At 42.6% G+C, this 13,285-nt stretch overlaps 1 protein-coding gene across 1 annotated transcript; it reads left to right on the plus strand.

The window, feature by feature from the left end:
- The first annotated feature begins 4,919 nt into the window (after positions 1–4,919).
- Positions 4,920–12,866, plus strand: PGRMC1 (progesterone receptor membrane component 1). Its single transcript, XM_010947407.2, has 3 exons — positions 4,920–5,351; positions 8,686–8,841; positions 11,544–12,866. Exons 1-3 carry the CDS (start codon positions 5,027–5,029, stop codon positions 11,645–11,647), a joined length of 585 nt encoding a protein of 194 aa, XP_010945709.1. The 5' UTR covers positions 4,920–5,026; the 3' UTR covers positions 11,648–12,866.
- The last annotated feature ends 419 nt before the right edge of the window (positions 12,867–13,285 follow it).

Genomic DNA, 13,285 nt, shown 5'->3' on the forward strand with positions numbered 1-13,285 from the left:
ATATAGTTTAATTCAACAAATATTTATTGATCACTTACAACACGGCAGGCATGAAATACACTAGTGAACAAGATGAATCTTTCATCCTAGCAATTTCACCCCGGCCAGCATGGTGTCCGAGTGCTTATCTAGATATATGCTTGTCAACACCAAGTATTACCATTCTTAAAAAGCTTCAAGCAACAAAAGGCAAAAAAGAATGTTCCAGTAATCTGAATGATGAAAAGTGGTATGTTGTTATTATGTTCCTTTGATTTATTTGATTATTAGTGAGGTTAAATTCCTTCCCACACATTTTCATGCTAATCAGCCAATTGTCCTATTCTTCTTTGAGTTCTTTAAAACCTTTCAAAATAATGTAAAGGAGGCAAGAAATTTGGAAACATTAAAAGATTTAACATGTATCTTGGGAAATAAGTGATCCTCAGGTCAAGTACTCAGGCTTTAGAAATTGATTTGAAGCCAGAGAGTATATATGACGGAACTCTCATGTTCTGAAGGGACTCTTTAGTCAGGAGCACCTTGCTTATTTCCAGAAAACTTGAGCATGGCCACATGGACGAGACCTTTCCACTGAGTATTATGACATGAGTCAGAATGGTAGGATGCTCTTCCTCAACGATCTCAACAGCCCAGTGTTTACCTAGTAGCCCACTTTATTTAACATCAAATCTGCTCAGAAAACAGTTTAATTTTCAAGCTGTATCACTTCTTGAGGTTTTAAATGGCACAAATTTTCTACCTTCTGTATGAAGTGGGACTTCCTTTAATCCATTACCCCTCCAAGGGTGTACTTTGCTACAGAGGTATAGCAGGAAGGACACTGGACTGTGATAAGTGAAAATTATAAATCCCTCTAGCCCTCCATAAAAACATTTCCCCCACTTTTTATTGAGATATAATTGACATATAACACCGTGTAAGTTTAAGGTGTACAACATACTCATCTGATACATTCAGATTGTTATACAATTGTCATCATAGTGTTAGCTAACACCTCTGTCCCCTCATAGAATTATCATTTTTTCTAGTGATGGGAACAATTAAGATATAGTTTCTTAGCGACAGAAAGAAGCAGAAAAACATTAAGTGCAGTGGAAATATCACTTTTGATGAGATTGTCAACATTGCTGGACAGATGTGGCACCAATATTTAACTAGAGAACTCCCTGAAACCATTTAAGAGAACCCGGGGACTGCCCAGTCTGTGGGCTGCAATGTTGATGGCCACCACCCTCACGACATCATAGATGACATCAACAGTGGTGCTGTGGAATGCCCAGCTAGTTAAGAACTACAAAGAAAATAAATTTTTTTCTCTGAAACAGCTTCATTCTTTTTTTCTTTCTTTCTTTCCTTCTTTCTTTCTTTCTTTTCTTGACGTATAGTCAGTTTACAATGTGTTAGTTTCTCGTGTACAGCATAGTGGTTCATTTATACATATATATTCCTTTTCATATTCTTTTTCATTATAGGTTATTACAAGGTATTGAGTATAATTCCCTGTGCTATACAGTAGGACCTTATTATTTATCTATTTTATATATAGTAGTTAGTATCTGCTAATCTCAAACTCCCAATTTATCCCTTCCCACCCCTTTCCCTCCTGGTAACCATAAGTTTCTTTTCTGTCTGTGAGTCTGTTTCTGTTTTGTAAATAAGTTCATTTGTGTCATTTTTTTAGATTCCGTATATAAGTGATATCATATGGTAAAGAAAACTAATTTAATAAGGGGTTATTTGACAACCAAAAAAAAAAACCCTTAAAAAATCTAGTTTCATAGCAAGTTCAATGTTTATAATATGGTTATATTGTCTGCAATCACTGTACTGCATATTAGCTCTCCAGGACTTGTTTATCTACTATTTGCGATTGTGTACCCTTAAACATCTCTCTTATTCCCCCATCCCCAGCCCCTGGTAATGACCGTTCCACATTCTGCTTTTTTTGTTGCTGTTGTTGTTGTTGCTTTTTTTTTTTTTTTTTAGTTCAGGTTTAGGGCTTTTTATTTTATTTTACTATTCCAGGTAGAAGCAATGTCACACACTATTTGTCTTTCTCTGTCTGACGTTTTCTGCACTTTTAATAGTGGTTACCTTGGAGGAGAGAGAACCAGGGGTGAGGAGAGGGGATTTAATTTATCTTTTGTATCTTTCTATAGCTTCAATTTTATAACCTTAAACAAATACGACTTTTAAAAATTTCCAACCGGGGTTACCTGGGTGGGAGCTAACGGCTTATTCTTTTTTTTTTTTTTTTTTTACTTTGTATCTCTCTTTATTAGGAAAAAAAAAAACCTAAAGAATCATTTATTATTTTAAAATTTCCCTAGTTTTGTAAAACAAAATCTTTGTGTGTGTGTGTGTGTGTTTCATATGTCTGCAGGCATATAAACTAAATTGCTAATGTGTGGGGCTGGGCTTAAAGATTGTGTGGGGAGCTGGGAGAGGGATAAATGAGGTTCATTTTTTACTTTATACACTTACATACTGTTAAGTTGGTTGTAGTGAACATGTATTACGTTCTACATTTTTTCAGAAAATAAATAATAAACCATTTCTCCCCACCATGAGGCTAAAAGGGACATGTGCTCACTCTGGAAAACATAGAATAGTATAAAGAAGAAACTAACAATCACAGCAGTTTACATTTTAGTATGTTTCCTTCCAGGCTTCCTTTCATGCATTTTTTTTTTTTTACATAGTTGAGTTCATGCTGTATATAGTTGTGTATCCTGTTTTTCTCTCTTAAGATTAAAACACAAGCACTTTCCTTTATCGTGATAATATTTGGATGGCTGCATTGTACACTATTTTATGCTTTTGTCACAATTCGAGTGGATTAATTAGCTATTTCTTCAATTTGAATATTTAGGTTGTTTCCAGTTTTTTCCATATTACAAATGATTCTCTGATGAGCATGTTAGTAATGAAATCTTCATTTGCATTTCTAAGAGTTTCTTTGGGATAGATTCCTAGTGGTGGAATTACTGGCCCGAAGGGTAAATTTCTAGGAGTGGGATCAATGGGTAGAAAATATTTTTATGGATAACAAAAGGTTATACCAGTTTCTACTTTCCCTAACAGTGTATAAGAGTCTCACCGCTCTCTTGCCAGCATTGTATATCATCCTTTTTTTCTGTTATCCTTTCTGTTGGAAAGTAGTAGGTGACAGCGTTATCTGCATTTTTCATTGCAAATGAGATTGAACATTTTTCATATGCTTATTCGCCATTCCTAACCCTTCTGTGAACTCCCTATTTCTATTTTTGCCCATTTATTGACTAGACTCTCATGGATTTTCTTGTCAATCAAAATGAGCTCTTAAAAGATATTAACCCTTTGTCACATTAGTTGCAAATGTAAATATTTTTCACAAGTTTGTTGCTTTTTTAAAAAATGTCTTGGCCACACACAATTTTTTTTTTTAAAGATAATTAGATTCTAACTACAGCCGAGTGCCCTCAGTTTGAGCCTGTTTTCCTTTGATTAAATGGAAGAGGTTTGACAAAAGATCTGGAAAGGCCATTTCAGCTAATCCTAACTTTAGATCTGTAGAAAAAAATGTGTGGGCCCGATTTAAAGATTGTTCAGCTCATTTACTTTTAAATGATTTAAGAAGATGGGGTGGGGGGCAGGGATGAACGTAGTTTGTGCCAGAAATTTTTAGAATTCTGAAGTAAGAAGCCAATTCTCTCCAGTCTCCAGTGTGTTGGGAGGGGGAGTAAATTATGTGCAAGCGAACAGAACCCTTGATGGAAAAGTACTGCTCTGGGCCGCAGATGTGTGCATGGCTTGGTTTTAATTATTTCCCCCTCTCTATCTTGTCTTCCTCTCCCCTCCCCCTGCCACAAGAAAGAGGGCGGCCAGATTAGGACTGTGAAGGGTATAGACAGTTCTTCCTCCCTAAGACACGCTCCGGAGCAGCCGGTTAGCACATCAAAGGCCGGATGAAATACTGAGGAAACGAACGGACCAAACCTAGGATCCTTCCAAACTCCCACCTTCCTCTGGGCTCCAGCGCAGTGTTATTGACTGCCAACGGTACCTCGATCGACTTCAAATAGAAGAACTCTACCAAAGAAACTTCGGTCATTATTCTGAGCCAACAACAACAACAACAACAACAATAACAAAGCGCAGCAGAACGTTGCTTGCTGATGCTTTGGGACTGCGCAAATCAGTGATTGTAAAAGGACCCAGTTTTCCAAGAATGAACACAAAGTACATTGGGCGATCCGATCCATTTCTCCAGTTATTGGGAGAGTTGTCAGATGGGGCCTGTGCACTGACTTTAGCTATACCAGGGGGTCTGCCCCACAGCATGGGGATGGGGGAGGATTGCAGAAGGGTTATCAAGGAACGTGAGTGGGGATTCCCAAGTGAAAATGGGTAGTCTGGGTCTCTGGGATGGCAAAGGAGCTCAAGGAGTGAATTTGCTGTTCCCTAAGAGAGCCTCGTGGTCCCGAGGGTTGGCCAGTGAAAGATGAGGCTTCGAAATGTAAAGTGGGGAGAAGCCTGAAGCGTGAGAATTGAGTCGGTGTTTGCCTTGCATCAGGTGGCAGAGAGGGCCTCACACAGGGCCGTGCTAAGCCAAGCGGTGTGCGAGGAGCAACTGGGTGCAGAGGAGGGCTGCGCGCTAAGTCGCAATTAGCTAGAGAATGGCGTGAGGATGGCGTGAGGCTGGGGCCAGGCCTCGCAGGTAGAGCTGAGGGGCGTACTCAGCTCTCTCCGCAGCGGGGGAGGCAAGATCCGGCTGGGGGAGGGGAGCCACCATCCAGAGGCAAGGTGGGGGGCCTGAGTTGGGCGGAGCCGGACTGAGCAACGCCTGGAGCTTTAGCGGTCGCGAGGGGCGGGGCTAGGAGGCTCCGCCCATCCTGGGTCCGCCCCCGCCCCGCCTGGTCCTGCCTCCTCCGCCCGCTAGTCCTGGTCCGCAGAGCCCCGCGCGCCACTAGCTCGCGGAGAGGGAGGAGAAAACGAGTTCCGGAGCCCTCCCTATCCCAGCCCAACCTTTGCTTCAGCGATCATGGCTGCCGAGGATGTGGCGGCGACCGGCGCCGACCCGAGCGAGCTAGAAGGCGGCGGACTGCTGCATGAGATTTTCACATCGCCGCTCAACCTGCTGCTGCTCGGCCTCTGCATCTTCCTGCTCTACAAGATCGTGCGCGGGGACCAGCCGGCGGCCAGCGACAGCGACGACGACGAGCCGCCCCCGCTGCCCCGCCTTAAGCGGCGCGACTTCACCCCTGCCGAGCTGCGGCGCTTCGACGGCGTCCAGGACCCGCGTATACTCATGGCCATCAACGGCAAGGTGTTCGACGTGACCAAAGGCCGCAAGTTCTACGGGCCTGGTACGGCGGCCGGCCGGGGGGCCGCGGAGACAAAAGAAGGGGCCCTGGCACGGGGCTGGGTCTTGGAGAGGCGAGGGGGGGACGGGGCGCCCTGAGGCGGTGGGGAGATGGCGGTAAGCCAGGGAGGGCGGGGCAGGGCGGCTCCCCGGGCGGGCAAGGGGCAAGAGGCGCTCTAGAAGGGCTGAGGGCCAGTGGGGCACGCAGATTCCTGGTCCGCACCGCCAGCGCCAGGAAAGGAGTGGAGGAAGAAGGCTGAAGCGCTTAAGCCGGGGTGGGTGGGTGAGATCGCGAGGCTGGAAGGCTGGGAGAGGGGGCGGGGAACACAGCAGAGCACAATGTTGGGGGAGTTTCGAAGATATCGGGTTTGGGGGTTCCTGGAAGGAAGGGATGGTGTCGAGCTGGAGAAAGAAAATGAAGGTGTCTCAAGGGAGGCATGGGCAGGAGGAGGTAGGGAGGTCCAGACTTGGAGGGGACGCGAAGGCCGATGACGCCAGGAGTAGCCATGGTGGAAAGTGAGGGTGTGGGAGAAGGAGAGCGGAGATGAGATTAGCAGCAGGTAGGAGCATTGTGCGTGGTGGTGAGTGATGTGTGTGCGTATTCGGTGTACGTGGCTGGTCAGGCGTGTGTATGCGTGTGCGCGCGTGCGCTAGGAATGTGGCATGTGTCAGGTATGCGTGTGGCATGTGTTTGGTATGTGTGTGCCATGCTGTGTGTGGTGGACGGGGAAAGCTGGGAGGTGAACAAGGGAGGTTCCATGGGGGAAGGGAGCTGGATGAGAAAAGCTGAATGCAGCGGACGGTAGGAATGTGGCAAGACGAGAAGGCAATACGGTATTATACTCTATAGCAGGAGAGAAAGGACTAGAAGCCAAAAAATAATAATAATAATAATAAAATGGAGGGAGAGAGAAGTGGGAGGATCTTGAGAAACAAAAGGGGTAGGGCTATGAAGCCTGCTGGGTGTGCGGATTTCAGGAAAAGCCAACCAGAGGAAATGAGGGGAGGATGACTGCTGAGCTGTTGGAGGGGACAGGCTTGAAGGGGCCTTGGAGATGAGGCTTTTCCAAGGTTGGTTGCGGATCAAAATCACCTGATGTGCTTGAAGTACAATACAGATTCCCGGCCTAATCTCCATGACCACGGAAGGCGAGGGCGGGGGTCCAGGAGTCTGCATTTTAACTCCCCCCCCCCCCCCGCCCCCGGCAAATTCGAGAAGCATCCAGGCTTGGAAATTCCTGCTTTATAGAGTGTTTGGATCAGAGGAGGAAGAGATTTTAGCTCCTCCAATATGGACGCCTCTAAAAACAAGGGGGCTCAGGGAATGTGTATACCGGTATGGAGAAGAGGGTAAAGTATGGACCACCACCATCTGCCTTCATCCCCTATCCTGCTTTGTTTTACTCTCCTAGTCTAAGTCATCAAAATTAGATGTGCTAAGGTTTGATGAACTTTCCCACTTAGCAGTTTATCCTCGTGGAAGATTTAGAAGAACTACTTTCTGTAGGCATGTAGCTGTCAAAATAATTTGAAAAACCACACCTATATTTGTCACTTACAGCAGCTCCCCTAGAGGCATTATCAATAAACATAATTGTGCTGTTAGCTGTTATTACAGACTTACGCCATAAAGTAATTGAAGCATGTGCCTGGAGCATCATCATATGATTGTAGTTTGCAAAGTCATGGAGAGAATGTAGGCCGGTGTATAGAGCACAAAACGGGGAGTCAGGCAACCTGGGTTCTCAGCCTGGTTGGATCACTGACCAGCTGTGTGACCTGAGGCAAAGCATTGTTCTCTCTGGGCCTTAGTTGTCCCTCTTTAAAATAAGGATGGCCCCACTGTAAGATCTCTTAAGTCTCTACCCTGCACTGTCATCCAGTGAGGCCATAAATATGTGACAATGTCACATAGAAATACTTCATGTTATAAAGGATTCCTAAAAATTATTCATACAAGTGCCTATTACTGCGTGCGTGGCACTTTTGTGGGTGCTGGGAATATAGCAGTGAACAAAACAGGCACAAATCTCTGCTCATGGAGCATAGATTCTCATGAGTATACATTCTGGTGAATAATATGTATGTTCTCTAAAGACTTTTAGTGCTCTCCTCAGATTGTTTAAATATTCTGTGACCGTAATTCCTGAAATGATGAGGTCCAGACCAGTACAGTTGGCCTATTTACCTTCTTTAGTGGAAATGGTAGCATATGATGATTAAAAACAACCATTTTTCTTTGGGATCTTCTGTGCATTTTAAAATTGATCATAAATTTCATCTAATTTGTAAAAATAAAAAAAAAATCCTGATGGATTGAGGTTTCAGGTGACCAGGCCTTATTAAAACTTGATCTGTTCTCATACTTGGCATAGTGGTCACCTACAAAGTTTATCCTACTCAATCCACCTTTGGGGAAACAACACATTGTTTAAAGTACACTGAATTTTTTCATTTAAGTCTAAACATCCACTTAAATACGTACCGAATGATTCACTGCTCTCTTAGACAAACGTTCAGTATCATATTAGATATAATAACATAATGTTATGTATAATAGCGTTCAGATATTTTATAGAATTATTTTGGGTTATTGATTCAGCCTTTGTTCCTGAGAGTTTTAGTATTTTCACAGTCTTCTCTTCAAGCCCACCAAAAACGGTGATTTCCTCTATGCCATCTCTTCTTTATCGACAGTGAAGATTATGTAACCTGTGGATAGGTTTCTGAAGCACTGATACTCTTATAAAATGATTTCTCCTGCAGATGCCACATGTTACTGTTTTAACACAGTCTAGTCTCCTAACCAAAGATCTCTATAAGATACTTTTGACTCATTAAACTGTATCAGAGTACATCTATAAACAGATGTTTTCATTTACACCTTAGTGTTTATCTTCAGAAACCGTAACTTTCACTGGCATAGCCCAAGTACCTAGAACAGAGCCAGGCTCCAGATTCAAAGTCCAGAAGTTGAATTCTGACCCATGAGCTTGGCATTATCTTGGCTCATTCCCTACTAACCACCCCCAAACCCAGGAGATAATTATTTATGGCTTTTTTATTAGCTATTTGAAAATCCTAAGAAATGAATGATAATGCACAGCATTTTGATTTAGTTTTAGTTATTTAAAAGTTGAATTGACAACCGGTCTTTCAGTGTCCACTATGTGATGATCAAAAGTATCAATATCACTTATGGTTTCCAAATGGAATTTGATATTCACAAAGCAGGCTCTCCATGTTAATGGATAAGGAAGCCATTTTCTGTATATGAACCACAGAGAAATCGACTGTGTAATAAAGAATCGGTCTTTGGTTTTGTTTTGTTTTGAAAGAGGGGCCATATGGGGTCTTTGCCGGAAGAGATGCATCCAGGGGCCTTGCCACGTTTTGCCTGGATAAGGAAGCACTGAAGGACGAGTACGACGACCTTTCTGACCTCACTCCTGCCCAGCAGGAGACCCTGAATGACTGGGACTCTCAGTTCACTTGTAAGCTTTTTTTTTTTAAATTGTGCCTGGGTCAAATTTCTACCAGTAGTGGGATTCACGGCAGTACAATAGTTATTACTAAGTAGCCTGCAACTGGGGAGCATTCTGATAGGCTCCTGAATCTTGGACGGATCAAGTTCATGGCCTGAAGTAATTGCAGCAGTGCTGAGTCACTTGCCATGATTTCATACCAGTTTTTAGCTAGTCCTCTATGGAAACCTGGGTTTTTACATTTTTACATTACAATTTTGCAAAAATTTCACACTAGGGTTTGGTGCTTGATGTGCAGGGGAAAGAGTGGCCATCTTGGCTACAGAAAGGGATTTTCATAAGCCCTCACTTGTAGAACTTGCCGTTTAAAAGCAGCCCACATTTCTGCTGAAGAATGAGAGACTTGTATTCTACAAAACAGCTTCTCTTTGAATCTAATTGAGCCTAACTATAGGCCTCATCTACCAATGATGTTTATAATCTGCCCAGCAACAATGGTGTCTACGTTTTTAAGAAGAAAGCAAAAAGGAGACACTTGTTTCCTGCCTTATGCTATGGGCTGAAATCTTGAGGTGGTTAGTAAGGATGAACATTAAATTCAAATTTTGAGAATTGAGGAATTGGCTTTTGTCCAACCTAAGTTTAATTATCACTTTAACAATGTTTCACTGCTAAGAATTTGAATAACAATCTTTCCCAGCTTTGAAACAGTATATAAAAACCATGACCAGTTCCTTGAGAGGGGTTCTTTCATTGAAAATGTCATTTTCTATTTGCTGTTCTCTATAATCAGTTAACTATTACTGGCTTTTTTGGCTGAATCCAACCATTTTATTTTAAAATAATGCTGACTTCAGAGAGAGTCCTGGATTAATAATTAGCCAGATGCGGCTCTACCTTTTAAGAGTTTGGATCCTAAGCCAACTTAAGTATAGCTTTCAAGTCTAGCGGCAAGTCTTTCTACTTTGAAAACAGAATTCAGTTAACACGGTCCTTCATTTTTTTTTTTTTTTTGGCAGCCTCAGGCTGCCTTTGTAACAATAGACTTCCATATGAAACAAAGGAGTTGTAATTCATAATGTACAAAGCTTGATTTTCTAGGGCTTGCCTTCATCAATGGGGTAAAAAACATGGTATTTTCCACCCCCTTAAACTAAAGCCAGCCCCAAACACTTGTGACACTTCAGCTGCACTCAGAGCTGGTGTGGATTCCCCTTAAGGCAGGTTTCTCAGGCACCACCCGGCCTTTTGTCTTGCACAGTCCCAAGCACCCGAGGGATCTTTGTAATCTGTTCAAATAGGGAAATTCCAGTTGTTCCTGGAGATTATTTTACACAAAAGCAGCTCCAGTTACCTGGTTAAACAGGTTGGTTACTCCTCATTCCTGCCCATATTCTGAAAGAGGAGTTCTCTTGGCCTCTGACACTGAGATGATTAACCCTGTGTTAGCTTTGCCCCAATAAAGTAGCCAATACGGTGGACATTTGCTGACTCCGTCCCTTCTTTTACATTATGGTTGCCTCTTAAATCTTTCCTCCAACATCTCCAGTGCTCTCCTGCCTCCTTACTACTTCCTTTAACTCCGTATAGCTTTTTCCCGTTGTGGGGGGAAATTCTGTCTCCTGCTCTCCTCTTCATCCACTAGACTATCATCACTCCATCCCTTCACTGTCAGACAACCATCTAGTAATATGTGGTTGTCCCTGACCCCTTCTTTGTTTCCTCTCCACACTCTTGTGCTTCCTAAAATATGGTCCTGTCCCCACAATTCCATTGAACTTTCTTTCTCAAACGTTTCTGGGGACCTGCTTCTTGCCAATGCCAATTTCACTTCTCCAGTCCTTGTTGTAAGTCTCTAGTCATGTCTCCCTCCAGAGTGGCTCCTTTTCCAGAGTCCCCATTTTGGTCTGTAGAATCTCCAGTTTTCATTTCGTTAACTCATGTCTCCAGTTTTCCCTTGAAGTATCTCATATCTTTCTGTCTCTATTCAGTCCCTCCTCCTCCTGGCTCTTGTTCCTTCGTGTGCAGATCTGCCCACTGGCCTCCTGGCCACCCTGCTCCTGGTCTCACCTGACTAATCTGCCCTATACACACTGTGATACCATTGTCCCCAGAGCACGATTTTACCTTGTCATTCCTTTGGCATAAACCTTCAATGCCCTTTGCCACCTAATAGATAAGCCCAAACTCCTCGGGCTGGTTTTCCACATCTTTAACAGTATTTCCCCACGCTGGCCAACTCTATCCCTACTCTACTCCTGCCAACTTGTCTCTTTGTTGCTCCCCAGATACATTGTCTCACCTGCATTCCTTCGTGTGTGCTATTTGCATTTTCTGGAAATCCCTCCCCCTCCCGAAATCCTTCTACATATTCTCCAAAGCATAGCTTTCTTCCATGAGGCATTCTGCAACCCTTCTGGCTCAATCACAACAAGCCCTTGCTCTGCTAAACGTGTACACACAAACACAACTCATTTTGACATGACCTTGGACACTCATCGCCAGACATGGCTACCTGTTTTATAGTTTCTGCTGAGCAAAGCTCTGATTCCCCATTGGCAGGGACTGTGGTATAAACCACCTTGGTATCCTTCAAGCAGCCCAACACGTTACTGTGTAGATTGCAGGTCTCTAATAAGTGCTTTAAAATGAAATGGGGTGGTGAGTTCCTATAAAGTGGGAGAATGACCAGTTGTGTTCTCTGCTTCTAGTCAAGTACCATCACGTGGGCAAACTGCTGAAGGAGGGGGAGGAGCCCACCGTGTACTCGGATGAGGAAGAACCAAAAGATGAGAGTGCTCGGAAAAATGATTAAAGCCTTCGGTGGAAGCATATCTATTTTTGTATTTTGCAGAATCATTTGTAACATTCCAGTGTGTCTTTAAAACATGGTGATTTCAATATTTAGCAAAGTTTTGAACTCGCTGTAAATTTTTTTAAGTAACATCACTAGTGACACTGATACAACTAACTTCTGTCTTAGAGTGCATGATGTGTTTGTGTGTCACAAATCCAGAAAGTGAACTGCAGTGCTGTAACACAAATGTTATTTACTGTTTTTCTTCTATTCATAGTTAGGACAGGCTGACTTTAAATTTGTTTTTCCTGAGAGACAGATAAGATGTGGGTACTTCCCCCAAACAGGTAAAAATATTAAATGTGCAAAGTCCTTCAAGCATCAAGGAACAAAGGATCAACTGTTAGTCATGGTGTTCTCTAAAGACAGCAAATCCCTTATTTCCCAATTGACTTAACTGCATGATTTCTGTTTTATCTACCTCTCCAGCAAATCTGCAGTGTTCCAAAGGCTTTGGCATTGATTAGCGAGAGCTGTCCAGTAACGAAATGAAATCTCAAAGCTGGGCTCCAGTGGGAGAAATCTGTTTTCTGGGTTTCTAGCCTACATTCTTGTCTTTGTCTCCCTGGGACACTCAGATGCCCTCACGAACACAGTAATCTACAGTGAGGATTAAAACAGGATCTGAACATTCAAAAGCAAGCTTTGGAAAAAAATCAGCTGGCTTGCCTAAAAACCTAAAAATATGAAGAAAATTATAAGAGTATTTTCCCAACCCTCATGTTCATGGTGGGGCAATGGTTATTTGATACGATTTGACTTGAGAGAAGGGCTTGCAGAATAGGAACAGGTGATTGCTCCCCTAAGAGCCTTCACGCACAGCCCTGAAGAATGAGGAAGCAGTTCTCATCGCTAGCCAAGTGGTCTTTAAAGTATATTCATAAAGTAACAGTTATTCTTCTGTTGTTATGAAACTATAGCCACTGCAAAAGTAGTAGTCAAGTGTCTTGGTCTTTGATATTGGTCTTTTGGTTAACAATAAACTTAGCTTAAGTAGACTGTACAGTTGTATGAATTTGTAAAAGTATTATATGAACAACTAGTGAGGTTTCAAACTCTTGTAATTGTAGTTGAATAGTCATTGTATTTTCTTGTGAACCGTGTTTAATGGTTTTACCTCAAATCAGAAAACAAAATGAAGTGCTTTGGTCAGTTAATAAAATGGTTTTACCCAGTATAGTGTGGTGGGTTGCTCTATTTTTTTTCAACCTTAATCTAAGGAATCAGATTCAATCATTTTACTGGGCTTAATACTCAGTTTCAGTTTTCACTGACTTTTTTGTATTCCAAAGGAGACAAAGTAAAGGGGCAGAACTTCATAGAAGCCTCACACCACAAACCAAATACCAGCGTGCCCTGTTAAAAAAAAATAGTGAATTGGATTTATTTTTTGTGACTTGTCAGATTCTGCCTCTTTAAGTCAGAACTTTCTAAACTCAAAGGCAGACCTCTGCCTTGAGGTCTATAGCAAGGTTATTAAGGAGTAACTTTACTGAAAAGTGTTACCAGGTGCCAAGACAGGTTTGAGTTTTGCTGTAATGTACCATCTGATCAGGAATGTGTTGAATTCTTAGAGTAGCAAAGTTGATCCACTTC

This window comes from Camelus bactrianus, chromosome X (assembly GCF_048773025.1).
Source record: "Camelus bactrianus isolate YW-2024 breed Bactrian camel chromosome X, ASM4877302v1, whole genome shotgun sequence".
NCBI lineage: Eukaryota > Metazoa > Chordata > Mammalia > Artiodactyla > Camelidae > Camelus > Camelus bactrianus.

Bases quoted from the DNA above. Each gene is read 5' to 3' on its own strand.
- PGRMC1 (XM_010947407.2), top strand. From the start codon at position 5,027: ATGGCTGCCGAGGATGTGGCGGCGACCGGCGCCGACCCGAGCGAGCTA. The intron at 5,352-8,685 runs GTACGGCGGCCG...TTGTTTTGAAAG, and splicing joins CCGCAAGTTCTACGGGCCTG to AGGGGCCATATGGGGTCTTT. The intron at 8,842-11,543 runs GTAAGCTTTTTT...CTCTGCTTCTAG, and splicing joins CTGGGACTCTCAGTTCACTT to TCAAGTACCATCACGTGGGC.